We start from the raw sequence: 14,466 nt of genomic DNA, 5'->3' as shown, positions 1-14,466 counted from the left end.
GAATGGAAAACAAACGGGGAACACAACAGTATCTTGAACATTTTTCTGTTTTCCCTTCCGGACCCCAAGTGTAAATACGAGAACGCCTCAGTACTTGAATTGTGAACATTCCATTCCAACACAAGAAAGAAAGTTTCTATTCTCTGATTGTACATGTAAAGTGAGATCAAGTCACACTAGATTATCCTTACTAGTAAGATAGATGTTAAATTGAACTTACAGCTGAAAGGGAGGACAACAGGGAACAAAACGGTATCTTGAATTGTTTTGCTCTCCTTTTCCAAAAAAAAAGTGGAACCCTTAATCAGACTAACTCCATAAGGAATGGATCTCCTGAAGCCATTACTCTGATTAGCATTACAAATTCCATCTCATTCCGAACCTTCAATGGGTACACTGCGTGAGCTTCAGCAGAATAAATTGATGCGAAAGTGGTATTTGATGGCAGATCTGCCCTATAGACAAATTTCGTCAGAGCTTTGGATTCGAAATTGCTTGGTGAATCCATTGCAAGGAATATCATGGGGACTGCAAAACTGTGATGAATATCTAAGGTTCCTATAGCTTTAACAAGATACGAGAAGTCACCGATATGCCGTTGAGGTATGTAAAATATCTCACTGCTGCAATGAATTATCTTATGTTCACCTACACTTCTTCTGTAATTGGTTTGATAATGAGGTGGGAAATTGCTGACTGCCTTTTTAACCATATCTCCTTGGTTCACAAACCGCTCAATTTTGTTACCTTGTAGAGGCACATCTGACCATGATTCCTTCACCTGGGGAGAGACAAATTTGATCAGATCATAAACTTCAGAAGTTCTTTATTTCATATTTATATGGTTCTACAAATCATGACATGGATATGCACCTGGTTGGTTATCCAGAGCTTTGCCTTATCAGCATTCAAGAGGTTCCAGTAATTGAGGACCACATGATCCTGAAGGAACAGAAAACCTTGAGCACCTGCAAACCGATCAAACACCTTCGGCAGGTACCTGCAACGCAAAATTATCGCTTATAAAATATAAATACCAAAGGAATGAAGCCTCACTGGATGCAGCTATCAGTAAGATTTATTTAGCGTTGTTAGATTTTTATCAGGATAAGAAATGAAGCTATTTTCACTCACTTGTAGGCTTGTGCCAAGTTGCTGAATTCTACAGCAAGATCAGAATTGCTTTGCTCTGAAAGAATAACAACTGCCCGAAATATCCGACCATAAAGCAGCCTCCACTCTAGTGCAGTTCGGTCCACCGGTTCAGTGCAATGCACTATGAGCACAATGTCACCAAAATGCTTCCTCCATTTTATAAGATTGCCAATCTCAGTGCTTACTTCTCCAATCTCCTCCACCCCAAGATGCACTGAAGGCAGCTTCTTGGGGATGAACTCCTTCTTGTCCCCATGTCCAATGGTTGCCCTCGGTCGGTCAATATCCAGTGACAGCAACCGTGGTTGCCGGTAGCCAATAGCAACCAGATCTTGCAGCCACCCAGCCATGAAATGCAAATCCTTTTCACCCCAGAACCCTTCCTCTGTCATTGCATAGCTCAAATCAAGAATACGCTCGAACAGTGTCCGCTTACTGGATCGCCACTCCATTAGGAATTTTATCAACCTCCCTATGTTGACATGGATATCCTTCTCATCATCAAATGGGTGAGCATGCACATTATCGACTCGGTGTACAGTTGGTGGATAGATCACTAGGTACCCTCCAATCTCCCATAGTATCCTCTGCGCCCAGTATCCACGTATGACATCCGATGCCATTGGACTCACCGAGACCGGCAATGCAAGCCCCCAGAACGCCGGTGAGTGGAACAATGTGTTGATAGAGTTGACTGGCATCATCATGCCCTGCGGCAGTGCGACCTTGGGTGCATCCAAATCAAACTGAAAATCGAATGCCTCCATCTCCAGTGACTTCCTAGTGAAGTAGAACAGTGCGTCAACATCTGGAAGGCCATTGCACATCCCCTGCTGTATGAATTGCCCACCGCTGAATACCTCAGTGTAGAACTCCTCAGCATCCACCTCCCCGGCCTTCTCCAGCGGCAGCCCCCGCGGCCAGACCGACGGCTGCCCGAAGTGCACGAACGGGTTCACGACCGTCCGGTTAGGATCGGCGTGGCTGTACTGCAGCAGCACGGCGCCTCCCTGCCGCTGGTCCAGATCGACATCGAAGTGCCTGGTGAGGTTCCCGCCCAGGACGGCGTTGCGCGCGTCCGCGTCGTAGATGACCCGCGCCCCGCGCTGCACGGCGAAGAGGTACGCCGCGGCCTTCCGCGCCGGGCCCCGCGCGGGAAGGAAGGCGACGGAGCGGAAGCCGAGGCGGGCCTGGTCGGCGAGCGTGAGCAGCGCAGCGCCCGGGTGGGACCAGTCCTCGGGGGTCGCCTCGTCGGCGACGGCGAGGAGCTGCCACCCGGGGACGGCGCGCAGCGGGCGGTGCCTCGGGGCGTGCGGCGACGCGGAGAAGACGATCCAGCGGGTGGCGCGGAGGGCCGGGTGCGGCGAGGTGGGGAGCGCCGGGAGTGGGGGCACGCGGGACCAGAGCACGGACGGGTAGGGGAGGCGGCGCGGGGCGCGGAAGGAGGCCGGGCAGAACGAGGAGGGGGAGGCGCCGCCGTAGAGGAGGAGGAGAAGGAAGGGCGCCGAGGCGAGCGCGGCGAGGAGGACGTAGACGACGCGCTTGGAGGCGGAGGTGGGGGAGACGCGCGGTGGCATTTGGGCGTGGTCGCCGGTCGGCGTTGTTGCGGAGTGGGGGAGGGAAAGGGTGAGGTGACCTGATGGTGTGCAAGGGCGATGGTGGCCGGGGGAGTCAACGCCGCCGGCTCAAGCCGGACGGCCGCGGCGCATCGGTGGTGGCGGAGCCGGTGAGGTCGGCACTTCGGCCGGCGAGGAGAGCGGAACGCGGAAGGCGTGGACTACTTTTTTTTCTTTGAGCTCTCCAGCTTTTATTTATTCAAATTTGACTCCGGTCATGTTAGAGCATGTCTGCCTACCTCACTGTAAATCGAGCTCATCGTCAACAAATATGCATCGATGTTGGATCTTCTATTTTCATGCACAATCTCAACAGCTTTGAATCTTCCTTTTCCTGTATTGATCTCCGGATGACTTGTTCATAGCTGCCCATGCCAGCTCTTTTGGAGATTCTTAACGACACTAGCACAATCACTCACCAGCCTGAGTAGGTCGCTTGCTAGTGCTAGGCTTTCTCTGCATACCAGCGCTTCTGCGTTCTCGGCATCTGTGACCTCCTTCAGTACCACAGCTGACACTCTAACAAAAATGCCAACAGCACTTCGTGCCGCTGCCGCCATAGTTGCCGTGTTCAAGTTTTTGACATTGTCACATCAATATTGATTTTAGCAAAACCATGCGAAGGGGGTATCCACTTCGAAATTTGAATCTGTCCTAGTTGTTGCGACTTTGGGCTTGATTTCAACATCTCAAATTCTGTTATAAACCATTCCACAAAATAATGTGTCGACAGCGGACTTTGGAATATATTCTCATGACTTGTCTTGCACCGTGCATGCCATGTTGCTCACAATCTCACGATCACTTGTATAAGTTTATCACGTGGCAGTACCTCCATCACCTCCTTTAGCCAACCTTGGGCGTCTTGATTCTAAGCCTGACCCAAAACTAATGTCATCGTGTTCCAATGCCCGTACACACCAAGACATGTTGCACTCTAGCGATGAATGACTCCATGAGTCCTAGGCTCCACAAAAACCACAGCAGCTGTTTGGAGCCACATTCCTATGATGGTGCACATCACCTATTGGGATAGAATGGTGAGCAAGCCTCCACAAGAACATGCGAATCTTTAATGGCACCTTGACCTTCCATAGGCCAGTATATTCCTTCTCCATTGCGTGTGTATCCGACCACCCAGGTATACTATCCAACCAAGCTGTTGTAGCTCCTTTGTTGCGTACCAACATTTTATATAGGCAGATTTGACAAAGAAAACATCAGTCCGCTCGTAATGCCATGCCCAGAAATCATCCCTTCCATCTGAGCTAAGAGGGATATTTGTGATAACTTCTATGTCCATCGTAGTGAAGAAAATATTTAGCTTGTGGCAGTTCCAAGTCCCCGATGTATGATCAATGAGATCACTGACTAGCTCCGGAGGATTGTTTCCGATGCAACACACATGATGTAACATGCAGTCCCTTGGCAGCCAATTCATGCTCCAAATAAGTGTTTCCTCACCATTGACAATCCTGTGAATGATCCCTTGCTTGAGTACCTCTTTGCCATCAACAATTGCTCGCCACACCCTTGATGGTCACTCACGTACTTTAGCATCCAAGAAATCTCCATCAGGAAAGTAGACTGCTTTTAGGATTTGTGCACTAAGTAAACCTGGCTCTTGCATAATTCTCCAAGCTTACCTCGTTAGCAACGCTAGATTAAACATTTCAATGCCCCTAAACTCCAGGTCACCTGTGCATTTAGGTTTAGTTATGTCATCCCATGTTACCCAGCATGTCCTACGTTTCCCTTCCTTACTCTCCTACCAAAAGCAGCAGCCCATCAATATATTTGCACAGTCCTCTCGGGAGCTTGAAGTAAGACATGGAGTAGGTCGGTATAGCTTGAACTACTGCTTTGATCAACACGTCTTTCCCTCCTGATGATAACGTCTGCTCCATCTAGCCTTGCACTCACTTCCACACTCGATCCTTCATGTACTTAAATGCACCATTTGTTGAATTGCCTATATCAATAGGCATTTCTAGATATTTTTCACTTAGAGCTTCATTATTAACCTCCAGAATATTTTTTATTTCTGCTCTTAAGCTTCCTGAGAACCCCTTAGCAAAGTGTATAGACAACTTGTTCATATTCACTTGCTGCCCTGATGCCTTGCAGTGCACATGTAACACGTTCTTAACTTCCTCCGCACTCTCCCTATTCGCTTTGAAGAACAGCAGGCTGTCATACGCAAAGAGGATGTGACTCACCACCAAAGCTGATGGAGCCACCTTGATGCCATTAAGTTGCGTTGACTGAACTCGTGATTTTAACAAGCACAAAAGGCCCTCTGCTACCAACAAAAAGAGGTAGGGTGAGATTGGATTCCCTTGATGAATACCCCTTAAGGGTTTAAAACCTTCCATCCGTTCACCATTGAAAAGCACCGAGAATGAAACCGTGGTCACCATTCTCATAATCGACTCCACCCAGATTCGGTGAAAACCAAGCCGTATCATGACTGACCGCAGATAATCCCACTCTACTCGATCATAAGCTTTCCTCATGTCCAGCTTTAGGGCACAACACCTACTATCTTGAGCTCACTTCTTCTTCATAAAATGCATGCACTCATAAGCTGTAATGATGTTATCTGTGATTAGTCGCCTAGAGACAAAAGCAGATTGCTCTTCAGCTATAATTTCCGACAATATTCTCCTCAATCTGTCTGCCAACATCTTAGAACCGATCTTGTATATCACATTGCAGAGGCTGATCGGTCGAAACTAACAAGCTCTTTTGGCTGATCCACCTTAAGAATTAATACAATGTAAGTATTATTTATGCTTGATGGATCATCTTCTCCCTGCAACACCCTTAAAATAACTTATGCTACTTCCTTGCCACATAGATCCCAATGACGCTGGAAAAACTGTGCTAGAAAATCGTCCGACCCTAGTGCTTTGGTTGGAAACATTTGGAACAGAGCAACTTTAACCTCTTCCTCGCTGAAAGGCAAGAGTAACTGATTGTTCATCTATGTTGTGACCTTAACCGAGACCGTGTCTAAAACACGTTCCATATCCTCCATCCCTTCTGACGTATACAGATCCTTATAAAAGGTTAACACCATAATTCCCATCTCCTTCTCATTTTCTTAAATTGACCATCTAGCTTCCGCAGCTTCACTATCTTATTCTTCTTTTTTCGTTGACTTATTCGCAAGTGAAAAAACTTTGTATTCTTGTTACCAGCGTAAGCCACAATATTCTCGAATGGTTGATCTTTTAATATATTCATAGTTAGTTTACTGCATATTTGGTATTTCCGATCTACATTAGACAGGGAGGCTGCAACTATCATCTACATTAGACAGCTTATAATCTTTTAAACGAGGATGAAGCGTAATTAAGAAAACAATATAATCATTATCGAAATTAGACAGCTTATAGGCTTTTAAACAAGGATGAAGCATATAAGTAAGAAAACAACACAAACCTCTTCTGTGAGGGTTTGACAGTCGTCCCTCGGTTGAAGATAATGTTGCGCATTGAGTCAATAGAATCGCGTACAGCAATCACACCAAACACTTGCAGCGGCCACTGTAAGTCTGCCGGACTGTTTCCAACTTTAACCCTGATATTATAAATCTGTAGACTATTGGAGTGGCCATCATACACATATCGGGGCACAGATGAATTTGAGTAGTCCATGGCCAGGACCATTGCTGCAGGTATTTGTCAGAGATTTAGATTCAGACCAATTAGCATCAGCAATGGTATTCCTATACTAAGATGCATGCATTTTATTTTCACAAACATATACATCAGCCCGCGCTAGATATACATGCTAGTAGAAGTCGCTAGATAGGACTAAGAACACTTAGAACTGAATTGGCAACTGACAAGGGGCGAAAAATATTGATGTATAATGGAGAACTCACTGATGTCCTCGAATTCCAGGCCGGGATTCCTTGCAATCCAGTCGTCGCGGAACTTGAGATGATCCGGGGCGTATTTGCGGTAGTACGCCAATAACTTGTTGTGCGCCTTCACTCCCTTTTCTCCAGCTTCCTTTGCTTGTCATATTTTTCCTCGAGTTCCACCATTTTCTTGCGCTTTATCAGTAGCATGATCTCCATAAAAATTTTCATCTCGGAGCGCTTCCATCATCGCGCTCTAATTTTCTTCTGCTCTTCTTCCTGCTTGCGATTATCCTCCTCAACTTTCTTGTGCTCTTCTTCCTGCTCGCGATTATCATCCTCCTTCCGGTAAAAGGGAGGGAGCAACCCGCGATTATCCTCCTCCTCCGGAGTCTCCTTCCAAAAGAGAAGGAACTCCTCCGAAAGATTTTCCATCTCGCACGGCGCGGACACAGCTGAGTTGGAGGAAACCCTAGATAATGCCAGCACGGCGGCACCGCTTTTTATGAGAGGCTGAGTGGTCGCGTAAGCAAGGGCTCGTTTGGTATGGTTTACGGTAGCTTTAGCTTCGCAATTGTAGTAGTATTGTAGTAGGTGTAGTTGAAGCTGCACGGAGTTCACCAGTTTCACCTCCTTCACAGTTCATTTTAAGATTTCGGTATCCGTTCCAGCTTCGTGCTACAGTAGCACACACGGTGCTTAATAGTGCGGGTTACTGGCGCGTAGCCGAAACCCACCTATGCGGTGCCAAAAGGGCCTAAATAGGCCGGACTCTGAACTGTGTGGAGTAAGATGTGGACCGAACTGCGGACCTCTTTCGTGTGCAGTAGGCCTTTATCCGCTCTTGATGGCATGGGCCGGATTAGGATCTCGATTGAGCCCATTAAGGCACCCACCAATCCCAAATCCGCACGCCTCTCCAAGACGCCGAAAAATTCAAAATGGCGCTGCTCTCCTGTGAAACGCTCCCTGTCGACCTCACGCCCACACCACCGAAACTTTTCGAAATTCCCCAACAAAATCCCAGCCCCGGCAACCGCTGCCTCCACCCTCCAGTCCGGCGACCTCTCCTCCTCCTTTGCCAGCGCGGCGGCGGCATGGGAGCGGAGTACCCCACCTTCGCCGACGTCTCCGGGGCCCGCGCCCTCCTCTTCCTCGCCGACTCCTCGCCCGCGCCGCCCCCTCCTCCGCCTCCTCCCGCTCTCAGGTACGTTCCTCGCCTGCCTCAAGTCGCACCCCTGAATTGCGTGCCCCCGCGCACCTCGTCGTTCGCAATTTAATCGATCCTCCATTGCGGCGCGCTTCTCCCATTGCAGCGACGAGTTCTCCTGTTACTCGGGCTCCTCCTCCTCCTCTTCCTACTCCGGCGCGTCGGCGAGGTCGTGCGTCTCCGACTCGGCGCGGCGCGGCCGCCCCGTCGACCCCCTCCGCGTGCTCTCCGTCGTCGCCTCCCTCCGCCGCATCAACCCTAAGGTGAGGAATCCGGTTCCTCGATTACTTACCAGCGCGCGATTGCAGGCCGTTTCTTCTGAAGTTTTGCACTGATGGCTCTGCTCGTTGCTTCCAGATGCTCGCCGAGGCCACAGGCGCGCTGTTCCATAGCGGGGCAGAGAAGAAGCGGAAGGGAGTGTGGATCGAGGTCGACAGCTACGAGGACCAGAGCGAGAGGAGCAGCACGGTGGCCAGCGAGGGGAGCACCGTCACGGCCGCCGCGTCCGCGGGCTCCACGGCCACGTCGGGGAGATGCCGCCGGCCTCCACGGGCGAGCGGCGGCGGAGATGGTGGTGGTGAGAAGGCGCCGAGGAGGGCGGAAGTGATCATGCAGTGGTTTTCGCGGTCGCAAGCTGGGCCGGCCACGGAGAACGACATCCGCGCCGCCGTCGGCGACAACTCCGGGACGAGCAAGGCGATACGCTGGTGAGCAGGACTCTGCCTCCAACTCACATTTGAAGCGGTTTTGAAATCGTTACCTGATTGCTTCCTAAATCTTCGTATCTGCTTGCTTCTGCGCGTGCAAATTTGCAGGCTGCTGAAGCAGGAGGGTGGCTTGCGGCGTGCAGGCACTGGCGGCCTCTTGGATCCGTATGTGTATATGGTATGTGAAATTCGTGCAGAATACTTGAATTAGGATGGTAGTTGAAATTGAATTTTTAAATTCGTAATATGTTTTGGGTGTTGACTGAAGATTGCTAGTTGCCTTTAGAAATTTGGGATTGGATCTGTATGACCCTGTGTTATTGTGCAAATTTTGGGTGGAGACAGTGATCAATTAGCTATTCACTTATTGGGATACTATACTTCACTAGTATGAAGTGGCCCAGCATAGGATGAACATTTGTAAGTTGGAATGAATTGCTATACCTGATTTAAGTGTACACTGATCATTCTTGCCTTTAATATTTCTGGAAACTGTGGTTCAGTAGAAAAGTAGAATCCCTGAGGACTACTGCCCACTGCAAAGCCAGGGACTGAAGTTTTTGACATTTTGGTGAACTGTGGAGTTTGTAAAAATGCTTGTAGGTGACTAGTTGTGAGATGAGAGCTTTAGAATTGAGATTCAGATATTGGATCTATATGGTCATGTGTCAATGTGCAAAGTTTGCATTCAGACAGTTAGCAATTAGCATTCTGTGGTGACCCAATATAGAATAAACATTTGAAAAGTTGGGACAAATTGCTAAACTCGATTTGTGCTTACCCTAGTTTAGAAAGATCTTACTTGACTTTTACAGTTCTGAAAGTTCTATAGATTGAATTATCAGCTCTTTTTTCTTGAATGTTTGAATTATCAGCTCTGTACTACATACCAGAAAGTTGGAACACCTGAAAGCCAGTGCACAGCCAGGAACATCAAATCAGAGAAATGTAAAATTCGTAAAAGTGCTGTTGTTGTCGGAGCATAGTGTGTAGTAATGAAATTAAGATTTACGAACCTTGTCGCAAGCACGAGTATCAGTTTCAACCATATCCTGAGGTTTTTTCTAATTTTGCAGAATAGATTGAATTATCCGCTCTTTTTTTCTTGAATACTTGAGTTATCAGCTCTGTACTACATATCGGAAAGTTGAGCATCTGAAAGCCAGTGCGCAACCAGGAATGTCAAATCAGAGAACTGTGGAATTTGCAAAAGTGCTGTGGTTGTCGGAGCATAGTGTGTAGTAATCAAATTAAGATTTAGGAACTTGTGAGCACGAGTAGCAGTTTCAACCATATCCTGATTTTTTTTTTCTAATTTTGCAGAATATGGATTATAGTTATTGACTCACATGATTTGTCGTGTATACTAACTTTCTGAATGAAATTTCAGGTCGCAGGCTGACCCGGTGAAGTTAATTAAGCTGTGTTTATAGCAATGGAGATGTTTACTGTAAGGCTATTGGAGAGGCCAAGTTATCTTCTGAAGAGTATTTAGTAATTTCTGAAACCTGTTGTCTTAATATCTCAGTTTTGCCTTCCTGCAGAGAAGTATAGGATAGAAGTTAAGTTGTTATGTTAGCACGATGAAGATAAGCTCTTGGATTGAAGATTGGAGAGAGATATAGGATCTTAAGTATAAGTTTAGTATATAAAGTATAGTGATGCTGTTATTATCATGCTTCTTTGTTCATTTATGCTGAGATAATATATCATATAATCGAATACAACTTTTTGGATAATTGAATATAATGACTTCATGTTTCAGCCTCTTGGATGCAATGGAATTTTATTTTGGTCCTATCTGTTGTTATGGAGTTGATGTTATTGAATTTTTTAGCGGAGATGTTGAATTTTGTGCCATCTGCCTGTCATCCAGTCATTGTGCTTCTACTAGTTCTGTCATTGAGGCTCAAGGTGTTTGAAGGCACCACTTTATTATTTTAGTATTGCAACAATTGACAAATCTAGAGATGTCGAGATCGAAACACTATTATTTGCACGGTTTCTTAAAGCTAATCTGACATCTAGGAGTTAGATGTACAGAGTGAACTTTTGTGTGACACCTGAAACCATTGGCCCTCTTGTCCGCAATTCTAGCTCCTCTTCTTGGAGAGCATGTGCTTGAACCAGAAAGCTGAATCCTTGGGGTACCTTTTCAGTGTCTTGTAGTCCACATAGACCAGGCCGAACCGGGAAGTGTACCCAAGCCTCCACTCGAAGTTGTCAAGCAATGACCACGCAAAGTACCCAATGACTCTGGCACCATCATCTATCGCCTTCTTGAGCTCTGTTATGTAGTCTCTGTAATAGCGAATTCTTATCGTGTCGTGCACACCCTGAGAAATACTGATGTTACCTGGTTGGTCCATTCCTGCAAGAGCATATACTGATTAAAACCAAGACAGACCATTCTTCCTTGGAGATTAAAATTTTGAATCATGAGTACCATTTTCAGCAAGGATCATTATAGGATTTTCATAGGTTTCCTTGACATAGTTGACAGCCTTGTTGATTCCCCATGGTACAATGTACAGCCAGTAGGAGTTTGCCTGGACAACTCAAAGAAGTTACAGTTACATAATCACAGACAAACCAACTTTCATTTCTCCCTGCCTTTGATATTTGTAGACATCTAGCAGTAAACTTACATGAGCGCCGATAGGGACACCGTTTCTTTCATCTGCAGATATATGTGAAAAGTGTATGACTGAATGAGCATCTAATCACAGTCGACAGCAGCACAAGACTGTAAAGTGATATACGATGCACAATCCAAGAATTTGGTGTTATGGAGTCAGAACTTACAGACAAAACTAGCATGCCAATCATATTGGTAGCTGATCGGCATCAGGTTCCATGTACCAGGGTCCTTCATGTAGAAAGAAGTGTAGTGGTTGATGCCAACATAGTCTATGGAGCCTTTCACCATCCTGGACTCTTCATCACTGAACAATGGCAGTCTATCCTCTACAATCTCTTGCATTGAGTATGGGTACCGTCCGTTTACAATGGGGTCGAGGAACCTGTAAGAATATTTAAATATCAGTTTGCTCTTTGAAACGAGCTGTGTTAGTTTGTTTCTCTCCAAGAGAATGTAGCATCAGGTTGTGGCTAGCTGCCAACACTGAAACAATGTCACTGATACACTGAACTTCTAAGGTGAGCAATGATGTTGGATCCAAAATAAAGTATTTTCAGGTTTTTACCAGCCGAGGTGGAAGTCCCTGGCTCGCTGCGCCGCAGCTCGATCCGCGTTGCTGTCACTGAAAGGTTCGTACCACACAAAATCCAAGAGAATTCCAATCCTCCCCTTTTGGTAGAGCTGTTCAGTTGAAAGGACTGAATTTTTAACTGAACCGAAATTGCAATGTGCAGTGCACACTTCTACATTGAACTGATTTACCATTCCACCTGATATTTATCACGGTATCGCTTAACCGCAGCTGCATGAGAAAGTATGAGATGATGCGCGACAAGGTACGGCTCTGTAGTGGAGTTCCCTCCAGCAGCACATCCAGAACACCTTCCTGGTGCGTGTAAGCCATTATCGTAGCCCAGGGCCGCGACGCACCTCGGCTCGTTGAAGGTAAACCAGTTCTTCACCCTGTCTCCAAACATCTGGAAGCAGAATTCTGCATAGTCTGCAAACGCCTCCCTTCATGGGTGCAATACACAGTTGTATCAGGCATATGATTGCATCAATTTGAAATTTTGATATCTCGATTCCTAGTTTGAAAATCTTACACGATCTTTGGGCTAAGCCAGCCAAGGTACTGCTCATGGAGTGCCAACGGGAGGTCATAGTGGTAGAGGTTTGCATATGGGGTGATTCCTGAATTAGCACCAGAGCCATAAGCCCATAAGTCAGTTTTCTTTTTTAAAAAAACAAAAGTTGGTCAGGAATCTGGTTTGAGGCTGACACGTATAGTTTTCTTTATAAGGTATGTTTGGCTGGTTGAGAAATTTACCTTGCTGAATCATGTAATCTATTAGCCTGTTGTAGTAATCCACTCCTTCCTGGTTCACCTCACCAGTTCCATCTAAAATTTATACAAAATTCTACATCACAAATTCCCTTGACCCAAGAAAATTCTAAACATGGAGCACACTTACTCGGGAAGATCCTAGACCAAGAGATCGAAAACCGGTATGCATCAAAGCCCATGTTCTTCATTATGTTCACATCTTCCTACACCTCAAAGAACATCCATCAGGCATCAAACAAGGACACCACAAAAGAACCACAGTAATCAGAAATTGAGAATACCCATACTGCATATCTGCATATGACGCACCTTGTATCGATGATACTCGTCGACCGCCACATCAGCCGTGGCATTGTCAGGGATCGTCCCTTTTTGCCAACAAGAACGCGGCAATTTTACCACCATTTCTCTCTATTAAAAGAAACAAGATTTTTTTCTCTTGATACGTGGTAAGCTACTCTGCTACTTACCTGGTACCTTGATGAAGGCGTCCCAGATGCTAGGCCCCCGGCCTCCCTGCTTGGCCATCCCCTCGACCTGGTACGCCGACGCGGCCGTCCCGAAGACGAACCCCGCCGGGAACGCGCGGCGGCTGAGCCCGCCTGTGTTGTAGATCTCTGGGTTGAAGCATTGCGCCGTCCTCAGCGTCAGCAGCAGGACATGAGCTGCCGCCGCTAGCAGTACCGCCGGTGCCGTGAGCTTCTTCATGGTTCTCTGCATGGACCCAGAGGAGAGGGAGCAGGAAGGCCGGAGACACAATCCGTGCCCTCCGAAGATACTTATAAAAGGATAGTCCCAACACATTATACCATAATCATCAATAAGGTGCCATATCAGATTTTCTGATGATACGAGTTATGACATAATAGCATTTAATACAAGAGGGAAATCTGGGACAGTATATCTTTATATTCTAACGCAAAATCTAGTAACCGTAACATATCATATTCTCATAGCATGGACACAACCTCACAACAATTAATTATATATCTTGGATATTGGAGTAGGATGTATACTACGCACTATTCAGGGTGTATCTACGTTCAGAACGGGGCTATATCGTGCCATGAACAAACGTACACAGCAATAATTCTGGAGATAAGAAGATGAATCCTGCCAAGATAGATAGCGGCCGGCGTATGGGCGCCCGCAGCAAGAAACAGGTCTCGTGCACATCAACGAGCTAGCCTTTGTCCCCTTCGCCGAACTCACGTACGCGTGCAGGCTTGAGGCTATCCCCTCCTCTATCTCTCGCTTGCCGGCGATGTCTGTCGTGGCGTGCAACCGCACGACGGGGTAACTGGTGCCCAGAGGATGATGTGCGGGGTACCAGCTGCCGTGCCACTGCCGGCCACCGACACCCGCGGAGCGAGTCGCTCTGGTTGAACTGGTGCCCAGAGGATGATGGATTGGCGAGCCGGTCATGGGATAGGGGACCCGGATGCGACGACAAGCGATGGGACAGGTCCACGTGCCCGCTGTAGCGGTATACTATAGAGTTACGGATAAAAAGCGTTTCTTTACCTTCGGTAACGCATTATAAGGGCCCGTTCGGAACGCAGCCCAATCCGAATGGATTGGAACGTCTCGGAACAGAGGTCTGGCTTCGATTCGCTGTTTTCACCCCTCTACTAACGGTCCGAAATCATTCCCCACCTCCTCCTCTCCGAAACGGAATCAGGCCACTCGCTCGACTCGACGCTCGCCGCTCCCTCGCGCCTCCACCCTCCATGACCACGACCCCGCCGCCGCGCTTCCACCCGCGGCCCTACTGCGCCGCCACCTGCGCTTCCCGACGCCTCCACCCGCGGCACGACTGCGCTGTTGCTCGTGACTCCCGGCGCGCTCCAATCGCGCATGGGCCAAAGCATTGTTCCCCTCGGAGGCTTCGCAGCTCGCACGGTGCCTCTCTTTTTTTTGT

At 47.4% G+C, this 14,466-nt stretch overlaps 3 protein-coding genes across 4 annotated transcripts; 1 reads left to right on the top strand and 2 right to left on the bottom strand.

The window, feature by feature from the left end:
- Positions 1-91: 91 nt before the first annotated feature.
- On the bottom strand, positions 92-2,998 carry LOC101756831 (probable glycosyltransferase STELLO1). Its single transcript, XM_004958485.4, has 3 exons — positions 1,135-2,998; positions 874-1,000; positions 92-781 (listed from the first exon to the last, which is right to left on the bottom strand). Exons 1-3 carry the CDS (start codon positions 2,730-2,732, stop codon positions 305-307), a joined length of 2,202 nt encoding a protein of 733 aa, XP_004958542.1. The 5' UTR covers positions 2,733-2,998; the 3' UTR covers positions 92-304.
- A 4,629-nt stretch (positions 2,999-7,627) lies between these two features.
- LOC101755756 lies at positions 7,628-10,357 on the top strand. 2 transcript variants are annotated; one of them, XM_022824632.1, is made up of 6 exons: positions 7,628-7,849; positions 7,959-8,115; positions 8,210-8,559; positions 8,668-8,737; positions 9,950-10,009; positions 10,104-10,357. In XM_022824632.1, the coding sequence occupies exons 1-5, from the start codon at positions 7,740-7,742 to the stop codon at positions 9,959-9,961; spliced, it is 699 nt and encodes a 232-aa protein (XP_022680367.1). In that variant the 5' UTR covers positions 7,628-7,739; the 3' UTR covers positions 9,962-10,009; positions 10,104-10,357. The 2 variants fall into 2 exon arrangements, with proteins under 2 accessions (XP_022680367.1, XP_012699566.1); XM_012844112.2 differs by having other exon boundaries at positions 9,950-10,357.
- A 119-nt stretch (positions 10,358-10,476) lies between these two features.
- On the bottom strand, positions 10,477-13,829 carry LOC101756027 (beta-glucosidase 26). Its single transcript, XM_004958484.4, has 11 exons — positions 13,016-13,829; positions 12,855-12,913; positions 12,673-12,748; positions 12,528-12,599; positions 12,304-12,391; positions 11,971-12,214; positions 11,766-11,881; positions 11,365-11,582; positions 11,208-11,239; positions 11,006-11,108; positions 10,477-10,930 (listed from the first exon to the last, which is right to left on the bottom strand). Exons 1-11 carry the CDS (start codon positions 13,347-13,349, stop codon positions 10,653-10,655), a joined length of 1,620 nt encoding a protein of 539 aa, XP_004958541.1. The 5' UTR covers positions 13,350-13,829; the 3' UTR covers positions 10,477-10,652.
- Between the last annotated feature and the right edge of the window lie 637 nt (positions 13,830-14,466).

This window comes from Setaria italica, chromosome II (assembly GCF_000263155.2).
Source record: "Setaria italica strain Yugu1 chromosome II, Setaria_italica_v2.0, whole genome shotgun sequence".
NCBI lineage: Eukaryota > Viridiplantae > Streptophyta > Magnoliopsida > Poales > Poaceae > Setaria > Setaria italica.
The sequence above is the reverse complement of the archived record's forward strand: the minus strand, read 5'-3'. Positions and strand labels throughout refer to the sequence as shown.

What these genes read in the sequence shown, in the direction of transcription:
- LOC101756831 (XM_004958485.4), bottom strand. Translation starts at nt 2,732, where the DNA reads ATGCCACCGCGCGTCTCCCCCACCTCCGCCTCCAAGCGCGTCGTCTAC. An exon ending in AACTTGGCACAAGCCTACAA is followed by an intron (nt 1,001 to 1,134) that starts GTGAGTGAAAAT and finishes TTTGCGTTGCAG; the next exon opens with GTACCTGCCGAAGGTGTTTG. An exon ending in AGCTCTGGATAACCAACCAG is followed by an intron (nt 782 to 873) that starts GTGCATATCCAT and finishes GTCTCTCCCCAG; the next exon opens with GTGAAGGAATCATGGTCAGA.
- LOC101755756 (XM_022824632.1), top strand. Translation starts at nt 7,740, where the DNA reads ATGGGAGCGGAGTACCCCACCTTCGCCGACGTCTCCGGGGCCCGCGCC. An exon ending in TCCGCCGCATCAACCCTAAG is followed by an intron (nt 8,116 to 8,209) that starts GTGAGGAATCCG and finishes CGTTGCTTCCAG; the next exon opens with ATGCTCGCCGAGGCCACAGG. An exon ending in ACGAGCAAGGCGATACGCTG is followed by an intron (nt 8,560 to 8,667) that starts GTGAGCAGGACT and finishes GCAAATTTGCAG; the next exon opens with GCTGCTGAAGCAGGAGGGTG.
- LOC101756027 (XM_004958484.4), bottom strand. Translation starts at nt 13,349, where the DNA reads ATGTGTTGGGACTATCCTTTTATAAGTATCTTCGGAGGGCACGGATTG. An exon ending in TTGGTCTAGGATCTTCCCGA is followed by an intron (nt 12,600 to 12,672) that starts GTAAGTGTGCTC and finishes TATAAATTTTAG; the next exon opens with ATGGAACTGGTGAGGTGAAC. An exon ending in TGGCTTAGCCCAAAGATCGT is followed by an intron (nt 12,215 to 12,303) that starts GTAAGATTTTCA and finishes GCACCCATGAAG; the next exon opens with GGAGGCGTTTGCAGACTATG.